The 18115-nt window shown below is 39.0% G+C and overlaps 1 protein-coding gene across 1 annotated transcript; it reads right to left on the minus strand.

Annotated features, from left to right (window-relative positions):
• Positions 1-922: 922 nt before the first annotated feature.
• Positions 923-1532, minus strand: LOC116888877 (60S ribosomal protein L19-like). The gene has a single exon (XM_032890142.1). The coding sequence runs from the start codon at positions 1530-1532 to the stop codon at positions 1023-1025; it is 510 nt and encodes a 169-aa protein (XP_032746033.1). The 3' UTR covers positions 923-1022.
• Between the last annotated feature and the right edge of the window lie 16583 nt (positions 1533-18115).

Here is an 18115-nt window from a genome sequence, read left to right on the forward strand (position 1 = left end):
AAGAAGAAGAAGAAGAAAGAAGAAAGAAGAAGAAAGAAGAAAGAAGAAGAAAGAAGAAAGAAGAAGAAGAAAGAAAAGAAGAAGAAGAAGAAGAAGAAGAAGAAGAAGAAGAAGAAGAAGAAGAAGAAGAAGAAGAAGAAGAAGAAGAAGAAGAAGAAGAAAAGGAGAAGGAGAAGGAGAAGAAGAAGAAGAAGGAGAAGAATTACAGCCATCTGTAATGAAATCTGATTACCTACTCTAGTGTGTCTGAAGACAGAGACAGTGTACTCACATATATAAAATAAAATAAATCTTTAAAAAGAAGAAGAAGGGGGGGGGAGGGGAAGGGGGGGAAGGAGGAAAGGAGGAAAGAAGGGAAGGGAAAAGGAAGAGAAAAAGGGAGAGGGGAAGAAGGGAAGGGAAAGGAAGGGAAGGGGAAGAAGGGGAGGGGAAAGGGAAGGGAAGGGAAGAAGGGGAGGGAAAGAAGGAAGGGGGAAAAAGACTAAAATTTTCTCAAATTCCTTCAAAATTAATAAGAGGAATAGATTTTTAATTATATGAATCCATAATTTCCCTGATACCAAATATTCCTTATGAATGTAGATGCAAAATTCTCAAGAATATAAGGAAGAAAGTCACATAATCATCAACATTTATGTAAAAAATAAAAAATAAGATCATTTGACAAAATCTAAAGCCCTTTCCTGATTAGAGCACTAAAACTATAAGAATAAAAGATAAGCTCCCAAACATATAAAAGGCCATATATGAAGAACACACAACTCAAATCACACCAAATTCTTTCCTAATATAAACAAGACAAGAATGTCTGTTTCTACACTGTTTCTCATCACTGCATTGACAGTTCTTTTTTTTTTTAACAGACAAAGGCTTGTTTTATTTTAATGACTGATCCACGAGAGGCCACAGCCAGGCCACTATGTACAGACAAGAGGGAAGCTTCATTTCTTGGTCTCTTCCTCCTTGGACAGAGTCTTGATGATCTCCTCCTTCTTTGCCTGGAGGCGCTCCTCCCAGCGCTTTCATGCTTCCTTGGTTTTAGACCTGCGAGCCTCAGCCTCCTCAGCCAGTAGCTTCTTGCGAGCCTTGTCTGCCTTCAGGTTGTGAATGTGCTCCATGAGAATCCGCTTGTTTTTGAACACATTCCCTTTGACCTTCAGGTACTGGCTGTGATACATATGGCGGTCAAGTTTCTTAGATTCCCGGTATCTCCTGAGAAGCTGGTACAGGATCCTCATTCTTCTCATCCAGGTCACCTTCTCAGGCACCCGAGTGTTGGCAGTACTCTTGCTCTTCCCTATGCCCATATGCCCACCCTTCCATCGGGCCAAGGTATTTTTCCAGCAGCAAGCCCAGGAATGGACAGTCACGTGCTTCCGTATGATCAGCCCATCTTTGATCAGCTTCCTGATCTGCTGATCAGAGTTGGCATAGGCAATTTCGTTGGTCTCTTTGGGGTCCAACCAGACCTGCGTTTTACCACAGAGAAGGACACTAGAGACAAGCCTCTTCTGTAGCCTGAGCATGCTCATGGCTGCTGACACAGCAGTGAAAGGAAAAGCGAATTGACAGTTCTGCACATAGCAATTATGTAAGAATTATAAGAGAATGGAGCACACACATTGGAATGAGCAACACTTTTCCAGACTGTCATGGCCTTACAGAGAATATCTTATATTTATATAATTCACGTAAAAAGTAGTTTAGTAGTGTTAATAAATGCTACATTACAAGATGCGATAATCAACAGGCAAAACTCACTTGTACTCCTCTACCATGATGATGAATGATCTAAAATTAAACCCAGAAATAATTTTCTACCATCTGACTGTTTGTTTTCCTACAAATTCATTTTCTGAAACCTAACCACCAAAATGATTTCAATGAAGGTGAGTGAGGCCTTGTTTTAAGGTAAGTAAGTCATGTGGGAATGACTGTCAGAAATGGGTCTAATTTTAATTTAAGTAGGATTCAGTTTAATTATAAAGGAGACTGCAGAGTACCTGTACAGGAGACTGTAAGTACCTTGCTATTTTCTTGATGTCAATGCATTCAATGGAATATCTATGAAACATATGCCCTTATGAGACATCAAAGCTTCCGCCATCTTGATCTTGGACTTTGGACCTCATATGAGAAAAAATTTGGTTCAAGAACCATGCAGTTTATGGTATTGTTTCATGGGTGCTTAGGCTATAATACCATTATAAAATATAAGTATTAGAAATGAGTCTTACTAGAGATGTGGAAGACTTATAAACTAAAAACCATAAAACTGCCCGAATAAGTAAAATCCAAGTAGTCTTTTCCCACTGTCCCTTCTGGCTTCTCCTTCTAGCCCATCTCCATTCCTCTGTGATACCAGCCAACTCACAGAACCACTGTTCACCAGGGAATCCTGTAGTGAAAATTTTGGCATTTTGGTTTCTTTGAAAAACACAAAAAATATTTTAAGAGTATGTTTTCATTCCTAATCCTACGTATGAGATATAGAGCTGCTTCAGATTGTCCGCAGCAGCTGACTATGATTGCTCCATGCTCTAGCAGGAGAGTGATTCTGCCAGAAGCAAATGTTTTCTGCAACTGTGTGACATTTGAAATTCTGAGAACTTTTCAGAGGGTATAAACATGCTAGGGCCCCCACAGGGTGGTGGGTGGTTGGTTGGTTGGTAATAGGAAGTGTGTTGTAGGTTGGTTATTGTTGGTCGTGGTTTGTTAAATAGTCATGCACAAAGATGAAACCAAAAGAAATTAGATATCCCGATGGTGGAGATAAAACTTGCCTCACAGAATTCAATGCTCCTAATCAGCAGGAAGTAGTCTAATGGTAATGTTGCCCTCCTTTTCTTTCTATCACTTTTTCACTCCTATATAGTTCTAGGGGGTTGAAAGGGCGAGAAAGGGGTGCAAGAAATAAGAATCCACAAAGTTGCCAAGGTCAGTTACAGACCTCCTCCCAACCATGAGCCACGCTATGCTGAAACTCACAGAACCTACGACCACCACACTTGGCCAGGACCAAGATTGGGCAACAGCAAGCCAAGAACAGAACAGCAACTCAATAATGAGACAGGATGTGCTTAGATTCCAGTACAAAAGCAGAAACATAAACAACCAGAAGCCAGCAACCCTATTGCAATATGCCCTGGGAAAAGCAATTTAGCTGAAGCATATTCAAAATAGCAATTATGAATATGTTCAAGGGCCTTAAAGATGACATTAATAAATAATTCAAGACATGACAGTAGAATTTAACAAAAAATAGAATCACTAAAGAAAATCCAAACAAATAAAACTGAAAAAGACAAACTCGAGATGTCAAACAAACACTTCAAAGGTAAGCCTCAACAACCGAGTATGAGATATGGAGGAGAGAATTTCAGGTCTTGAAGAGAGATAAAAGAAATAAAGAGCTCAGTCAAAGAAAGTGTTAAAGATATAAAAAAATCAATCCAGGTATAAAACATCCAAAAAATCCAGGACACTAAGAAAAGACCAAACCTATGAATAATAGGTATACAGGAAGGTCAAAAGCACAAAAATATTTTCAACAAAATCACAGAAGAAAATTTCCCCAACTTAAAGAGATGTCTTTAAAAGTGTAAGAAACATATAGAACACCAAATAGACATAACCAGAAAAGAAATTCCCCCTGACATATAATAATTAAATACTAAATATACAGAGCAAAGAAAGGGTATTAAAAACTGCAGAAGGAAAAGACCAAGTCATATATAAAGACAGACCCTTTAGAATAATATTTAGCTCTTTAGAGCAAAAAATTCAAATTTTAATTTAATTTTGTTAAGCAAAGCATTTAAAATTTTGTTTTATATATTAGTTATGCATAATAATGGGGTTGATTATGACATTTTTTACACACATAATGTCCTTTAACCATATTCATCTCTTCTTTCCCCTATTTTTTTCTATTTTTATTCTTCTCTCATATAATACATCCTGATCAGTCTTCCCTTCCTCACCTCTTCCAGTGTTCTCATCACCCTCATCTCCAGATTGATCGGGCTTCTGTTTTTCTTCAGAAAAGAGCAGGATCCCAGTGATATCAACTAAACCCAGCATAACAAGTTACTATAAGACTAGGCACAAACCCTCATATCAAGCCTGGATGAGGTAATTCATTAGATGTTAAAAGGCTCCAAAAGCTGGCAAAAGAGTCAGACACACACACACACACACACACACACACACACACACACACACACACACACACTCATACTCCTAGAGTCACCCAAAAACCCCAAGCTAAATAACCACAGCATAAACTGAGAGAACCTAATACAGACCCATGCAAAGCTTGTGATTGTCAGTTCAGTCTGTGAGCACTTATGAGCCCTGCTCATTTGATTCTGTTGGTCATGGTCTCCTAATGCCCTTGACCATCTGACTTTCTTTCTTCTCCTCTTCTGTGGGGTTCCCTGAGCTCTGCCTAATGTTTGGCTGTGGGTCTCTGTATCCGCTCCTATCAGCTGCTGGAGGAAATCTCTCTGATGGCAATTGGGCTAGGCACCAATCTGTGGCATAGCAGAATATCATTAGGAATCATTTTGTTGACATTTTGGGGTTTTGCCAGTTGTCTTTGGTTCTATCCTAAATCTCTGGCTGTTCATCCTCTGGTTCCTGATCATTCAGGCAGAATCAGGCATGGGCCACAGTCTCTGAGTCATCATTTCCCCAGTGCACCTTGCAGACACTGCAAGGATTGTGGGTCATAGGTTTGAAGGCTAAGTTGGTGTGCAATTCCCATCACTGGAAGCCTAGCCTGGTTACAAAAGATGGCTGGTTCAAACTCTATATCCTCCATTGCTAGAAGTCTTAACTAGGGTCACCCTCATAGATTCTAGGAAGTGTCCACTGTACTAAGTTTATACATCACTCATAGCTGACTTCTCAATGGAGACTCTGAAAATAAGAAGAGCCCAAACAGATATTCTACAACAGTTCCCAACTCGTGTGTCATACACTGCAAACCTCTATCTCTAAAAATATTTATATTATGATTCTTATCAGTAGAAAAATTGTAGTTATGAAGTAACAACAAAAATAATGTTGTGGTTGGGGGACACTACAGTGTAAGGAATTGTATTAAAGGGTCACAGCATTAGGAATGTGGAGAACCACAGTTCTACAGGCTCTGAGAGGCCACAGATGCCAGTGCAAACTACTATAGCCAACAAAACTGTAACATTTAACAAAGAACACCACTCCATGATAAAACCAAATTTAAGCAAAGTAAGGCAGAACTCTGGACTAAAGTAAAGGAAACATATAAAATGGAAATATGGATATCAGGCCTTTGTCTTACTTTTAGTTACTTTATTGGCACAAGTAAGGATTTGTTTTAGCAAATATAATTTCTAAGAACATGTAACAGAAAGAATAGGCTCCTCACAAAGTGTTTCTGTGATAACTGGATAAACACATGTGAAATACAGAATCTTTCTAACACATCCTAACTCTATAAATAAAAATGAATTGGAATTGATCCCAGAATACAGTGTTTGGTTTTTAGAAGAAGACACAGCAGTAGACCATAATACAAAATAGATGTCAAAACCTACCTTCAAGAAGGGAAGCAGAGTGCTTCTCCAAAAGAGGTAGGCCAAGCAGGCCTGGGGAAAGACTGGCAGTCATTCTCAGGACATGCCCGTACAAGCCTCAAAACCACTTGTGGCTTTGGGTGAGAAAGCCATTCCTCCAGTGAATGGGTCAGGAATCCCATTTTGTCACTCTGTATGACTCAGGGGGAAAGAACCAAATGCATCTTGAGAGATAGCCTGTTATTTGAAACTTAGCAACCCTGGAGACCTAAAAATCAGGAACAAACAAAAGGCAAGGAATCTGAATTTCATCTGCCACAGTCCTAGAATGAGAGACAGCCTTGAGAGGTAGTGGTGAGAGTAGGAGAGCATGACACTGAGGATCTAAAAACTGCTGGGGACCAAAGGTTCAGCTCAGACAGCTAAGGAACAATAACCTGCCTTTAGGTTCTAGCTGCCAGGAGTAGATCTCAACAACCAAAAACCCCAGAGTTTGATAATGCTGAGCTGAAGTTGGTGTATGAAGCCACCTAATTGTTCCTCATTTCTCTAGAGTCTGGAACTGGAGCTCTTGCAGTCCACATGACACCACCCACAGCTATATCCTTAAGTACTGTCATTATTAATACAAAGAAACTTTTGAAAATACAAAAACATGTTGTCTTAGTTAAGGTTTCTATTGCTATGTTTAAAAACCATAAAGAAAAGCAACCTAGGGAGTAAAAAGTTTGTTTCAGCTTATCACGGAGGGAAGGCAGAGCAGAAACTCAAGGCAAGAACCTGAAAGCAAGAGCTGATGCAAAGGTCATGGACAAGTGCTGTTTACTGGCTTCCTCCACATAACTTGATTAGCCTGCTTTTTGTATAGAACCCAGGACCACCCATCCCTCCAGGGGGACCACCATAGTGACTTAGGCCCCAACATCAATCATTAACCAAAAAAGCCCCAACAGGTTTGCCTTCACAGACTATTCTACTAGAGGTCTTTTCTCAACTGAGGTCAATTCTTCACAAGTGACTCCAGCATGTACCAAGTTGACATAAAACTGGCCATCACACGTATATCCCAGTGTACGTATCACAGTCCTATGGTTGCTTCCAACATTTTTCTATACAATTAGAAGATAACCTAGAAGCTAGAACATTATTGCTATGAGTTAGAGGGTTCATGGAGGGTGAGGGAACCTACCAAGATCACAAATTGCAAAGCTAAGTGCATCCAGCTGAGCTTGATATGCAAGAAGAAAGCTGATAAAGTCGGGGAAACACTTTGGCAGGCATTGGATCCATGTCTTATATGAGTTCAACATCAGCACACAGCCTCTAAGTTCATATGACCCTTGCCTCTACACACACATGGCAGTATTCTGTGTTCATCGACCCAATAAGAACTTCTCTAACATTTCAACGTATCGCTTCACCTTATCCTTAATTTTATTTCTTATTTCCCCTTCTGTTTCTTTTTGTTATATGTTAGATTTTTTAACCTCATAATATTTTAATTATGTTTTCTTTATTATCTTTCATACTACATATAGTTTTGCTTATTTATACTTTTTATTATTAAGCAATTTTACTTTTTCTTCTTTCATTTTATTTACCATTGTATCTCTCTCTCTCTCTCTCTCTCTCTCTCTCTCTCTCTCTCTCTCTCTCCTCTCTCTCTCTCTCCCCTAATATTTTGACTTTATCTTATTAGATTTTTTTATTGGTTACTATGGATTTTTAAAAACTATTTACTCATTTTATTTTGTGTGTATGTATGTGTCTAAGTGTATGTATGTGCACTACACATGCAGGAGGCCATGGAGGTCAGAGTAGACCTTAGATCCCCTAGGACTAGAGTTACAGATGGGCATGAGCCTCCATGTGGGTTCCAGGAACCAGTCCAAGGTCCTCTGCAAGAGCACCAAGTGCTTTTAAACACTGAGCCATCTCTCCAGTCCCTACTATGGATTTTCCCCTGCTAGGGATTTTTTAACTCAAGTTTTATATATTATTCCCCTCTTAGGTTTATTTAATTTTTTGAACTTTTCTACCGTTGGAAAATCTTAGTTTTTTCTTTTTTAATATTCTCCTATTTCTTTGTTCTTTCTTACCATTCACAACATTCTTTTTCATTTATTTAACTTTGATTCTTGTCTATTTCCCCCATTTCCTTGCTGTAGTCATTTTTCTCAATCATTTACTATTTCTATATTTACCTTAAATAACTTATACTTTATAGAACATTCTACATTAGCTTTCCAATTTTTCTGGTCTGTGGCAATTGATATATAAATAGGCTTTAATCAGTTGTAAGTGTATTATTATATTTTTATGAATTGATTTGTTGCAGCTATAACAGTTTTCTTTCTTGAGTGGTACTGGGTATTGAGTCTCAAGAGAAGATTGTTCAAGAAGATCTCCAAATAAAACAGAGATATTTAAGACAATGAATGCACAAATCATAAGACAGAAGTACAAGACCTATGATTGTAACTCATCAAATACTAAAATCAAAGATACTAAAGTAATATTAGATAAAGATTTCCAAAGTTCACTAGTCAAAATGATAAATGATCATAAAGAAGAAACAAACGAGAAAATGAATTCAATCCAGGATTGAAAAGGAAATTCAACAACGTGGTAGAAAAGTGAGAGAAAAAGATGGGAACACCAGCAATATGAACAATGATGAAAGCCCATGAAAGAAGAATTCAGCAAGGAAATTAATATTTGGGGTGTGGGGAACAAATAGAAATATTGGAGGTAGAAAAACTCAATGAACCAAAGTAAAAACACTGTCAAAAGATTGCATGGGCAAAAGAAAGAAAATCAAGTAAAAAAAGTTGAAAAATACTATATTCAAACACCAAGAAAGACAAAGAAATAATGGCCATTACTCCCAAGAATCCTAAGATACAATCAAGAGACCAAAGCTAAGACTTTACAAGATAGGAGGAAGAGCTGAGATCCAAATTAAGACATATAGAATCTACTTAAAGAAATTATAGCAAAAATTTGCCCAAATTTAGAGAACTAAGTGTACATCCATTTCAAAAGCTTTTATAACTCCAAATAGACATGACCAGAGAAGAAGCTCCCTTTAGCATGCTACAGTCAAGTGTCAAAAACACAAAAATAAATGATATTTAAAGCTTTAAGGGAAGAAAATAAGAAAAAAATATTACACTATCATGAAAAAAAAATAAAGCTGGAAGGGATGCTTAGAGATATAGCTTAGTGGTCAAGTGCTTCATTAGCATTTGCATGACCCAGAGTTCAAAGCATATTACCCAAGGGAAAAATGCCAATTCACCTACAATGAAAAACATATCAAAGTACAATCAGATTTCTTATCAGCAATATTCTCTAAAATAGGCCATATATATTTAGACCACAAATGAAGTCTTAACTGTTGTAGAAACTTTTTAATTCCAACCTGGGGTTTCTACATCACTTCCTTTGACCATTTATTTCCCAGGTAAAAGACACACACAACCTTTATATTTACAATAAGCCTTAAACAACACAAGAGCTGGCCAGATATCAACCTTCTATATTGTTAGACTCTTACTTTCTTATTGATAACCCTGAGTTATTGCTTACCATGTTTCATCTGGACTGTGTCTCTTCTGTCTCACTATTGGCTGTTGGCATCTTTATTTACCAATCAGAAATAACTTGGGGGCAAAGACACAGGTCTATGTGCAGGCTCTAGGTCTTGAGAACCTACACTTAGCATTATAATAGAGCAATTAGCAAGGTCAAACATCAGCATTAATAAACACAGAAGAATAAAAATAATTTTGTATCTTAAATTATGGTGCAATAAAACTAGAAGTCAAAAGCAAGAAAAACTATTGAAGCATCTCTAATACTGGAGACCACACAATACACTCTTGATTGACCAGTGTATTTTGAGGAAATTAGAGAGGATTTTTGAAAATTCCTAAAATGAAATAAAAATAAAAACATAACCCAGAACATTAGGAGTAGAGCCAAGGCAATTGTTTTTTATTTAATATTTTTTACTTATTCATTTTACATCCCATTCGCTGACCCCTCTGGGTCATCCTCTCCCACAATCCTTCTCCCACTTGCCCTCCCTTTCTCCTCTGAGCAGGTGGAGCCCCTCTGTCCAATTTTAAAAGGAAAATTTATAGCCATGTGTGCTAACACTGACAAAAATGCACATCTCTAGCAAATAACCTAATGATGTAGCTCAAATCCAAAAGCAGGATGAGGCGAGAAAATAATATAGTAAAATAACAAAATGGAGATCAAAAAATAAATCAGAATTATTTCAACAAAAATTGATTCACTGAAAAGATAAACTGATCTAGCAATACCTCAGCCAATCTGAATAAAATTAAAGATGAAAAGGATGATTCCAATGAAATTCAGAGGGCCATAAGGAAATACTTAGGAACTTACATTTTAAAAAGCTGAAAAATCTAGACAGCATGAATAAATTTCTAGAATAGCTGACCTATCAAAATTGATTAAGAATATATAAGCAACTTCAACATATCTATAACAAGCATTGGGATTGAAAGAGTAATAAAAAAAATCTCTACTCCAAAACACCTAGGACCAGATATATTCACTACAGAGTTCTCCCAAATCTTTAAGGAAGAACTAATACAAATGTTCCTCAAACAGTTTCCCAAATTACAAAGGAAATGAACACCATCAAAGTCATTCTATGAATCCAGCATTATCCTCATACCCAAACTGGCCAAGAACACAACAAAAAAGTATAAATGAATCTTCCCAATGAATATAAATTAAAAAAATAAAGTTCATAAGAATCACACTCAATAAGATGAGAAAAGGAGCTCATCACAAGTTCATCACATTCTAGGAGTGTAAGCTTGGTGCTACATGCACAAATCAATCAATGTAATACAACACATAAACAGACTTATTCAAGAATGGAAAACGACAATCATTTATTAGATGTAGAAGAGATATTTGACTCCTCCTGAAAAAAATATGCAAAGAAAACTTAAAAAAAAAGGAAGATATATCCCAAATACAATAGAGGCCTTACGGAAAATCTTATATCCCTATTATACCAAATGGGGGATAGCTGAAAGTACTTCCTCTAAAATAAGGGATGAGATGAGGATGCCCACTCACTCACACGATTCTCAATGAACATAATGTTGGAAAGTTCTAACTAGAGTAATGAGACAAGAGACAGACATAAAAGAGATATAGGCAGAAAGGGAAAAACTCAACAGTATCTCCATTTCCATGACTCTAAACTTTAAAATACCTTAATAACTCCATCAAAAATTCTCACAACAGATAAGAAATGGAGTCAGCATACATGCCCCTCAACATTAAATGGATAAAAAATGTGCTATGCACAATGAAATCTTATTAAGCTAAAAAGGAAGATGAAATTGTGATATTTGCAAGAAAATGTATATAACTAGACATCGTTGTGCTAAGCAAAATAACAGAGATTCTGTCAGATATGCTTTTCCTCTCATATCTAGACTCTGTTTGTGGGAGAGTTGAAAAAGAGGCAAAAAACTGTGAGAGAGGAGTAAGTTGTCTTAAGAAAGGAAAAATCCTACATATTAAGGGAGAATGAGATCTACAGAGGAAGGGGAAAAAGAGAGGACAATATAATACACATGCTATAAAAGCAGAGGGAGAGTTATTTGTGGAAAGGAAGCAGACCATTAAGAGGGAGAAAGAAAAAAGAAAGCAGGACTTTGAGGCAAGTATAAACTAAGTACGATTACATCTGTATGAAAATGTTGGGGAGCATAGAGCCCAGGAAGTGAATGGTGACAAATATAATAATGCTGAGAATATATGACAATGGAATATTAATCCCTGAACAAGGCATTTGTACAACCCCTCTAAGGTTCAGGGAGCATCATGGAAGAAGCAGAAACTATGTTAAGAGTTGGAAGATAAAAAGAAAAGCTAAAAATGCTGTCTTCAGGGTAGCACACAACCATGGCTAATATGATCTCACAGCATCTGCGGTTCCCTACACTTGGTTAAGACAGGGCCCATGGATCCTAAATGATGGAGTACTGAGGGACTCATGGAGCCCCACTCCACCTTGGTGAACTACTGGCTCTGATAGTTTTAGAGGAGCAACAGTCATTGTTTTCAGTTGTGTGCATAAGATGACAAGGCCACGAGAATCCAGTAGATAATAAGTTCCTAACACAGACACCTTGGTTAAACTCAGTGAGTCACAAAATAAAACTAAACAAACAAAATAGCATGAATGTGGGGAGACGATCCGTAAAGAGGGGTGAGCAATTAGAGAGATTGGAGGACGATAAGAGAGGGGAGGGGTTAAAGTAATCAGAATGTGCTATATGAAATCGCTTAAAAATATAATCAATAAAAGGAAAATGTCATGTGAAACTCTTTTTGTATGCTACTTAAAATAAAATGCATTTACATTTTTAAAATAAAGTTCACTAATAAAATCATTTATTTGTATGTTAACCAAAATAATAATAATTTAAAAATAAGTTAACACACAGTAGCTCCTTCAATGCTTTTACCAGGTACCTGACTTACAACCCCTTTCCCACTTCCCCATACCAAGACTCCCTCAGCTTATGTGGCCATGGGCATCCTAGCCAAGGGACTCAATATAACTAGCATGTGCTGATGGCTAATGTCCTAGGCCCCTGCTGGGGTTTATCCAGCACTACTACTCACATCTTAATTGCTCAAGCAAATCATATGCACACGAGCAGCCCCAGCTCCCACAGCTAGCCATGCGCAAAAAGTGAACACCAACTCATATCACCACCTCAGTGCTGATCTTGTGTCCACAGCTGTCCCCTGCAGCCATGCTCACACACACTGCAGCTTTGTTCCCTAAAGCTGTGCACACAGACACAGTCAAGGGAACCTCAACATCAGGTCCAGTGTTGCACATAATGTCCACAGCTGGGCCCAGCTATTCACATGCATGCTACCACCCCAGCACACACACACACACACACACACACACAAACACACACACACACACACAGATGCATATACAGCTGGCCCTACCTTCTGGCACCAATTCAAACTAATGTACTTTCCCAGATGTCATTGTACTAACACTGTGTGACCAATTTCTGTTACTATAGCAAAACTCTGGGATAACTCACATGAAGAGTAAATGTTTATTTTGGCTCATGTTTTTAAAGTTTTAGTCCATGACTGGATGGCCCTGTTGCTATGGGCCTGTGGTGGCTCAGTGCATTATGATGAGAGTATGTGGTAGGCAAATTGATCACCTCATGGCTGGAAATATAAGGAGAGGAAGTGACGGACACTGAAGTCCCACACTCCATTTTGAGCTCAAGACCACAATGACTTAAGATTTGTCTAGTAGAGCCTAACTTGTAAAGCTGCTATCTCCTCTCAACTGGGGAGAAATGGCAACAGAAATGAGAACAAATCTTTAACATATGGGCCTTTGGAAGATTGTTGAGATCCAAAGAATAGCAAACATGTATACTTATCACTAGCCTGGTGTCCTCAGGTATATCCGCACATGCAACAGGATTGACTGTCACTAGCCCACAGCTGGATTGTAAACATGTACATGCATGCCACAACCCCAACTAGTATAACCAAGCATTCCCACATCAACAACACCAAGTTGGCCTTGGCACATGCTACAGTGTCATCCCCACTGAAAACGAGTAGATCTGAAGCTCGCCTCAAAAGAACAGCATGTTCCCATTCTTGTTTGTTTGCTTTTTTATTATTGTTATTATTTTATTTCCTTTAAATCTCATTCACTGCTCTCTTCCTGGTCGCCTGCTCCTACAAGCCTTACCTCTCCCCTCCCCTTCTCCTCTGAGCTAGTGGAACCCCTCTAGATATTCCCCAAGCCTACCATATCAAGTCTCTGCAGGGCTAGGCACATCCTCTCCCATTAAAGCCAGACAAGGCAGCCCAGCTAGAAGAATATATCCCACACACAGGCAACAGCTTTTGATATGACCTCTGCTCCAGTTGTTTGGCACCCACATGAAGACTGAGGTGCATATCTGCTACATGTGTGCAGGGAAGCCTAGGTCCAGCCTGTGCATCTTCTTTGGTTGGTGATTCATTCTATGTGAGTCACAAGGGTCCAGGTTAGTTGATCTTCCTATGGAGGTCTCATCTCCTTAGGGGCTACAATCCTTCCTCCTATTCTTCCATAAGAGTCCCCAAACTCCATCCACTGTTTGACTGTGGGTGTCTGCATCTGTCTGAGCTGCTAGGTAGAGCCTCTTAGAGGACAACCATGTTAGACTCCTGTATGCAAGCATAACAGAGTATCATTAATAGTGTCTGGAATGGGTGACACCCCTAGTGGGTGCCTCTATTAACCCAGGACTCTGTCTCTTCTTAGAACTACTCCATACCCCTCTATCTCTATCAGTTGCAGGTTTCCATTCATTCTGATAGCCATCACGCTATTTTTCCTGCCTTTCCATACATCTGATCCTACATCCCCCCATTCCCTTCCCCATCTTCTCTCCCACCCAGTTCCCTCCCTCTATTTGCTTCTTATGACTATTTTATTACCCATTATAAGTGAGATTCAAGTTGTCTCACTTGTGCCTTCCTTCTTGTTTATCTTCTTTGGTTCTGTGGTGTGTAGCATGGGTGTTCTGTATTTTATGCCTAATATCCACTTATAAGTGAGTACACACCATGTATGTCATTTTGGAACTGAATTACATCACTCAGGATGATATTCTCAAGACCCATTTGCCTGCAAAATTATTGATATTGATGTTTTTTTAATATCTGAATAGTATTCAATTGTGTAGTTGTAGCACATTTTCATTATCTATTCTTTGGTTGAGGGACATCTACATTGTTTCCAGTCTCTGGCTACTATGAATAAAGCTGCTATGAACATAGTTGAGCAATTGTCTTTGTGGGATGGTGGAACATCTTTTGGGTATGTGACCAGAAGTGGGGTATAGCTGGGTCTTGAGGGAAAAAGAAAGCATCGTCAATAAATGGTGCTGGTCTAACTGGATGATACATGTAGAAGATTGTAAATAAATCCATATTTATCACCCTGCACAAACTCAAGTCCAAATGGATCAAGAACTTCAACATATAACCTGATCCACTATATTTTATAGAAAAGAAGTGGCAAACAGCCTTTGAGTGCATTGGAACAAGAGAAAATTTCCTGTACAGAACACCAATGGCTCAGGCTCTAAAAATCAACAATTGATAAATATAACCTCATGAAACTGAAAAGTTTCTATAAGGCAAATGACACTGTCAATAGGACAAAATGGCAGCCTACAGATTGGGAAAGGATCTTCACCAACACTACATCTGACTGAGGGCTAATATCCAAAACAAAGAACTCAAGAAGTTAGACATTGACAACCCAAATAACCCAATTAAGAAATGCAGCACAGAGCTAAAAAGAGAATTCTCAACAGAGTAATCTCAAATGGCCGAGAATCACTTAAAGAAGTGTTTCAGTCCTTGGTCATCAAATCAAAATGTCTCTGAGACTCCATCTTATACCCATCAGAATGGCTAAGATCAAAAACTCAAGTGATAGCCCATGCTAGCAAGGATGTGAAGCAAGGGGAACACTCCTCCATTGCTGGTAGGAGTGTAAACTTGTACAATCACTTTGGAAATCAATGCTCCCATTCTTATGATGCTATCAGCATAGATATCAAATTTTAGGTTTGTAAAAGAATCAGAAGAGCTTTAGAGATGACTCAGTGATAAAGTGAATCTGTACACATATGAGAACTTGAGTTTGGAAACCTAGCACCCATAGAAAATGTAAGTGTTACAGCACATGCCTCTAAACTCACTGCTGGGGAGGCAGAGAAAGGGAAATCTCCAGAGATTGCTAGTCAACAAGTCTAGTCAACAACTGAGCGCTACGTTTGAGTGAAGATCCTTTCTCAAAGTAGGAGTGACAATGGAACAGAATTGAAGACCAGAAATGAACCCCACACACCTATGGGCGCGATTTTTTTGACAAAGGCAAAACCATCCAATGGAAAAAAAAGATAGCATTTTCAGCAAATGGTGCTGGTTCAACTGGAGGTCAACATGTAAAGAAGAATGCAGATCTGATCCATGTAACACCCCTGTACAAAGCTTAAGTCCAAGTGGATAAAGGACCTCCACATCAAACCAGATACATTCAAACTAATAGAAGAAAAACTAGGGAAGCATTTGGAACACATAGGCACTGGAAAAAATTTCCTGAACAAAACACCAATGGCTTATGCTCTAAGATCAGAATCGACAAAATGGGATCTCATAAAAAAACTGCAAAGCTTCTGTGGGCAAAGGACACTTGTAGTTGGGACAAAATGGCAACCAACAGATTGGGAAAGATCTTTACCAATCCTACAACAGATAAGAGGCCTTATATCCAAAATATACAAAAGAACTCAAGAAGTTAGGCCATGGGGAGACAAATAACCTTATTAAAAAGTGGGGTTCAGAGCTAAACAAAGAATTCACAGCTGAGGAATGCCGAATGGTTGAGAAACAACAACATCTTTAGTCATAAGGGAAATGCAAATCAAAACAACCCTGAGATTTCACCTCACACCAGTGAGAATGGCTAAGATCAAAAACTCAGGTGACAGCAGATGCTGGAGAGGATGCAGAGAAAGAGGAACACTCCTCCATTGTTGGTGGGATTACAGACTGGTACAACCATTCTGGAAATCAGTATGGAGGTTCCTCAGAAAATTGGACATGAACTGCCTGAGGGATCCTTCTATACCTCTCTTGGGCATATGCCCAAAGATGCCCCAACATAAAAAAAGACACCGTGCTCCACTATATTTCATTGCAGCCTTATTTATAATAGCCAGAAGCTGGAAAAGAACAGATGCCCTTCAACAGAGGAATGGATACAGAAAATGTGGTACATCTACACAATGGAATATTACTCCAGCTATAAAAACAATGACTTTATGAAATTCACCGGCAAATGGTTGGAACTGGAAATATCATCCTGGGTGATAACCCAATCACAGAAAAGACATACATGGTATGCACTCATTTGATATAGTGGATATTAGCCCAAATGCTAAGATTACCTAGATGCCTAGAACAAATGAAACTCAAGGCGGATGATCAAAATGTGAATGCGATGGCTCCCTGAGAGACACAGCCAGAATACAACAAATACAGAGGCGCGTATGCCGGCAGAGCTCACTAAGACGATAGGACCCCCGTTGAAGGAATCAGAGAGAAGAACTGGAAGGAGCTTGGAAGGGAGCTCGAGACCCCATATGTACAGCAATGCCAACCAACCAGAGCTTCCAGGGACTAAGCCACTACCCAAAGACTACATGGACTGACCCTGGACTCTGACCTGCATAGGTTAGCAATGAAAATCTAGTAAGAGCACCAGTGGAAGGAAGCCCCTGGGTCCTACTAAAGACTGAACCCCAGTGAACTAGACTGTTGGGGAGGGCAGCAATGGGGGGAGGTGGGAGAACACCCATAAGGAAGGGAGGGAGGATGTTTGCCCGAGCAGGAAAGGGAATAACACTCCATGTATATAAAATACTCTCAAATTATGTGGCAAAAAAAAAGTAGGAGTAGAGGAAATAGTGGAAAGTCACTGACACTAAGCACTCCACATGCCTGACACTCACACTGAGCTACTATTAGAGCCAAAGTTATAGTTTACAGTTTAATTAACGTGCCTAAAAGATACATAAAATGAAACTGCCTCTAACCTGTTGACCCTTTGCTCAAGGCCAGAAATGTTTCCTGAAATGCTTATCTTTTCACTCCTCTAAACAAAATTTTTGATCCAACTTCCCTGGATGTACAGGTGGGTGGTACATAGGCAGGAAATATGTCAGAATGTATACTTACCCCTGATTGGTTGTAGGTGTGAGTTATGCAGGCAAAAAGTACATATGCTTGCTCCTGATTGGACCTAATGGGAAATACAGAAGTCTTATAGGTTTTCCTTTATAAGAAGAGACCATTACCCTGGCCAGTATTTAATCTGTTTATCCTGGCCAGTATTTAATTCGTTTTGAAGCACCACTGCTGCCAGGGAATTGATATGTCCTTTGGAGAAGAAAACTCTTGAAGATTGTTGTCAAGCTGAAAAGAGAACTGATCTGATTCTGGTAGCAACACCTGCAGCTATTTCCACAGTGGCCAGGAGTGGCACGATTTGAACTGCCCTTTTCATGTGAGTCAGTTATTGAGACTACAACTGGGATGACTAGAAGCTCTTCTACTTGGATCACTCCTAATTTAGGGAAAAGAAATGACAATGTGCAAACTCCTGACCAGCTGGCAGGAACATGATTATATACCCGAGTACCAGAGAACTGCCATGTTCTGGACCATAGGGCACTGTGGCAGAGATGAAAAATCAAAGGTTATGGTTCTGTTGTAGGCTAGAGAGCTTAGAGTTCCTGCAGACAGTGTCCCAGATGTCTTAGAACAGTCTGCCATGCCAAAATGAGTGATAGAAAAAATGTCATGGCAACACCCAAGTCGGGGCAGCTGATGAAAAGTGAGGTGAAATTGCTCGGCAGGGTCACTGGAGA

Source organism: Rattus rattus, chromosome X, assembly GCF_011064425.1.
Source record: "Rattus rattus isolate New Zealand chromosome X, Rrattus_CSIRO_v1, whole genome shotgun sequence".
NCBI lineage: Eukaryota > Metazoa > Chordata > Mammalia > Rodentia > Muridae > Rattus > Rattus rattus.